Raw genomic sequence first — 2,348 nt, forward strand, 5'->3', positions numbered from 1 at the left:
CACATCGTCCTATTAATACCCTCTGAAACGAGCTAGATGCACCAAGAGCAAGAGTGTCTCCCAACACAAATCTCAGCACATCTATTCAGTACATCCTATTGCACAACTTTCCATCTATATATCCTACTTCATAGCATCCGTACAGCTAGCTCATGCAGAATGAGTTCGCAAACAATGTACGGATTCTCAAGTCTTACGACTTTTGCTACGCTGGTCATTACCATGGCCACCGTACTTGTGTTTTTTGCACTGAAAAATAGAAAAGTTTTACTGTCCGTCAAAAGTGAGCAACACCAGCTCCCACCCGGGCCTCCCACGCTGCCCTTCATCGGCAACATTCACCAGATGATGTGGAACAAGCCGGCTGTATTCCAGTGGATCCATCGCCTGCTCCAGGAGATGGACACAGACATCATGTGCCTCCGTCTCGGAGCCATTCATGTCGTCGCCGTGACATGCCCGGAGATAGCATGCGAGGTGCTGCGGAAGAAGGATGAGGTGCTGGCCTCCCGTCCGGCAACCTTTGCATCGGGTTCGTTCAGCTTCGGGTACAAGGGCACCATCGTGACACCACATGGAGTGCAGTGGAAGAAGATGAGGCGCGTCCTCACCTCGGAGATCCTCACCGCGTCCATGGAGCAGAAACTCCATCATCTCCGGCAGGAGGAGTGTGACCACCTCGTGACGTACATCAACAACACCTGCATGTCATGTCCAAACAGCCTAGTCGACGTGCGACATGTTGCCCAACATTTCTGTGGTAACATGATAAGAAGGCTCGTGTTGGGTAAGAGATACTTTGGCAGCGAGCTGCCGGGTTCGTCAGCTAGCGGACCCGGACATGATGAGATGGCACATGTCGCCGCTCTCTTCACGCTCCTCAACTATCTCTACAACTTCTGCGTGTCCGACTACTTCCCAGCTCTCGTAGGGCTTGATTTGGAGGGCCATGAGAAGGTTTCCAATGATGTCATGGGAATACTCAACCGGTTTCATGACCCCATCATTGAGAAGAGGATCATCGAAAGGTCGAATCTTCGGAATGGTGGTGAAAGCAAAGAGGCCAGAGACTTTCTGGACGTCCTGGTTTATCTAGATGATGCAGATGGCCAACCATTGTTGTCCGTGGATGATATCCGGGCACAGATAGTGGTTAGTGCGCATTTCAACCTCTATCACTATTCAGTAATCCAACAAACAACCATGCATGCATTCGTGAAGTGCAAGAAGAATTTGATCCCCCATTTTTCTTTTGATAGAAAACTGACCTTTTTTTTTTCCTATATCGATGTAGGAAATGATGTATGCAACAATCGACAACCCATCAAATGCTGTCGAGTGGGCGCTCGCTGAGATGGTGAACAAGCCAGAGGTGATGAAAAAAGCAACTGATGAAATCAACGCCGTTGTCGGTAAAGATAAACTAGTCCAGGAGTCTGACATTCCACGACTAAACTATCTCAAGTCATGCATCCGAGAGGCTTTCCGCATACACCCATACCATGCTTTTAGCCCACCCCATGTCGCCATGGTAGACACCACTATCGCTGGCTACACCATCCCTAAGGATAGCCATGTCATTTTAAGCCGGATGGGACTCGGTCGGAACCCCAAGATCTGGAACGAACCACTTGATTTTCAGCCCGAGAGGCATTTGAATACCGCAAATGTGCTCCTCAGTGAACCAGGACTGCGTTTTATTTCATTTAGTAGTGGGAGGAGGGGTTGTCCCGGAATTTCACTTGGTACCTCAGTCACAGTGATGTTGTTTGCGAGGATGTTGCAGGGATTCACCTGGACGAAGCCCCCTGGAGTTGACAGAATCAGTCTCCAAGAAAGCAATACCGGCGCCCTTGCCTTAGCTGAACCCCTGATTCTGCAAGCTAAACCACGGCTGGCCGCACATCTCTATGAGAAAATTTAATAGAGTTAATGCATGTTTTAACCAATTATCAGGAATATATATCCTAATAAGAATTTTGTAGATCCCATGTCCTCAGTGGTCGTGCCTTCCTCGGTTCTTCAAAAAACAAAAGGGAACAACGTGTGTCTGTAGAAATAAAGCAATGACAATGCTAATGTAATGTGTGTTGTTGGGCTGTGTGCACTGTTTGTGTGGGCAGAAGCAGCAAAATTTGTTATTTTATTGTATTGTCGAACTAAATCTATTGTATGCACTTAGCATTATGATACTCTGCAAACAGTTCATGGAATTATAAAATTATTTGTCGCCTACCACCTTCGCATCATAAATGTACAAAGCTAATGTTTATTACAATGTGACAACCAGCGGAATAACCTATAATTATTCACCTCTTAGTATCTAAATACAATTATCTACAAGAAAA

General features: G+C 46.7%; 1 protein-coding gene across 1 annotated transcript; it reads left to right on the forward strand.

Annotated features, from left to right (window-relative positions):
* The first annotated feature begins 222 nt into the window (after nucleotides 1-222).
* Nucleotides 223-1,924, forward strand: LOC125540605 (tyrosine N-monooxygenase-like). The gene is made up of 2 exons (XM_048704211.1): nucleotides 223-1,152; nucleotides 1,295-1,924. Exons 1-2 carry the CDS (start codon nucleotides 223-225, stop codon nucleotides 1,922-1,924), a joined length of 1,560 nt encoding a protein of 519 aa, XP_048560168.1.
* The last annotated feature ends 424 nt before the right edge of the window (nucleotides 1,925-2,348 follow it).

Source organism: Triticum urartu, chromosome 2, assembly GCF_003073215.2.
Source record: "Triticum urartu cultivar G1812 chromosome 2, Tu2.1, whole genome shotgun sequence".
Taxonomy (NCBI): Eukaryota; Viridiplantae; Streptophyta; class Magnoliopsida; order Poales; family Poaceae; genus Triticum; species Triticum urartu.

Excerpts from the sequence above, each read along its gene's own strand:
- LOC125540605 (XM_048704211.1), top strand. The coding sequence starts at position 223 with ATGGCCACCGTACTTGTGTTTTTTGCACTGAAAAATAGAAAAGTTTTA. Across the intron at positions 1,153-1,294 it reads ATATCCGGGCACAGATAGTG|GAAATGATGTATGCAACAAT; the intron begins GTTAGTGCGCAT and ends ATATCGATGTAG.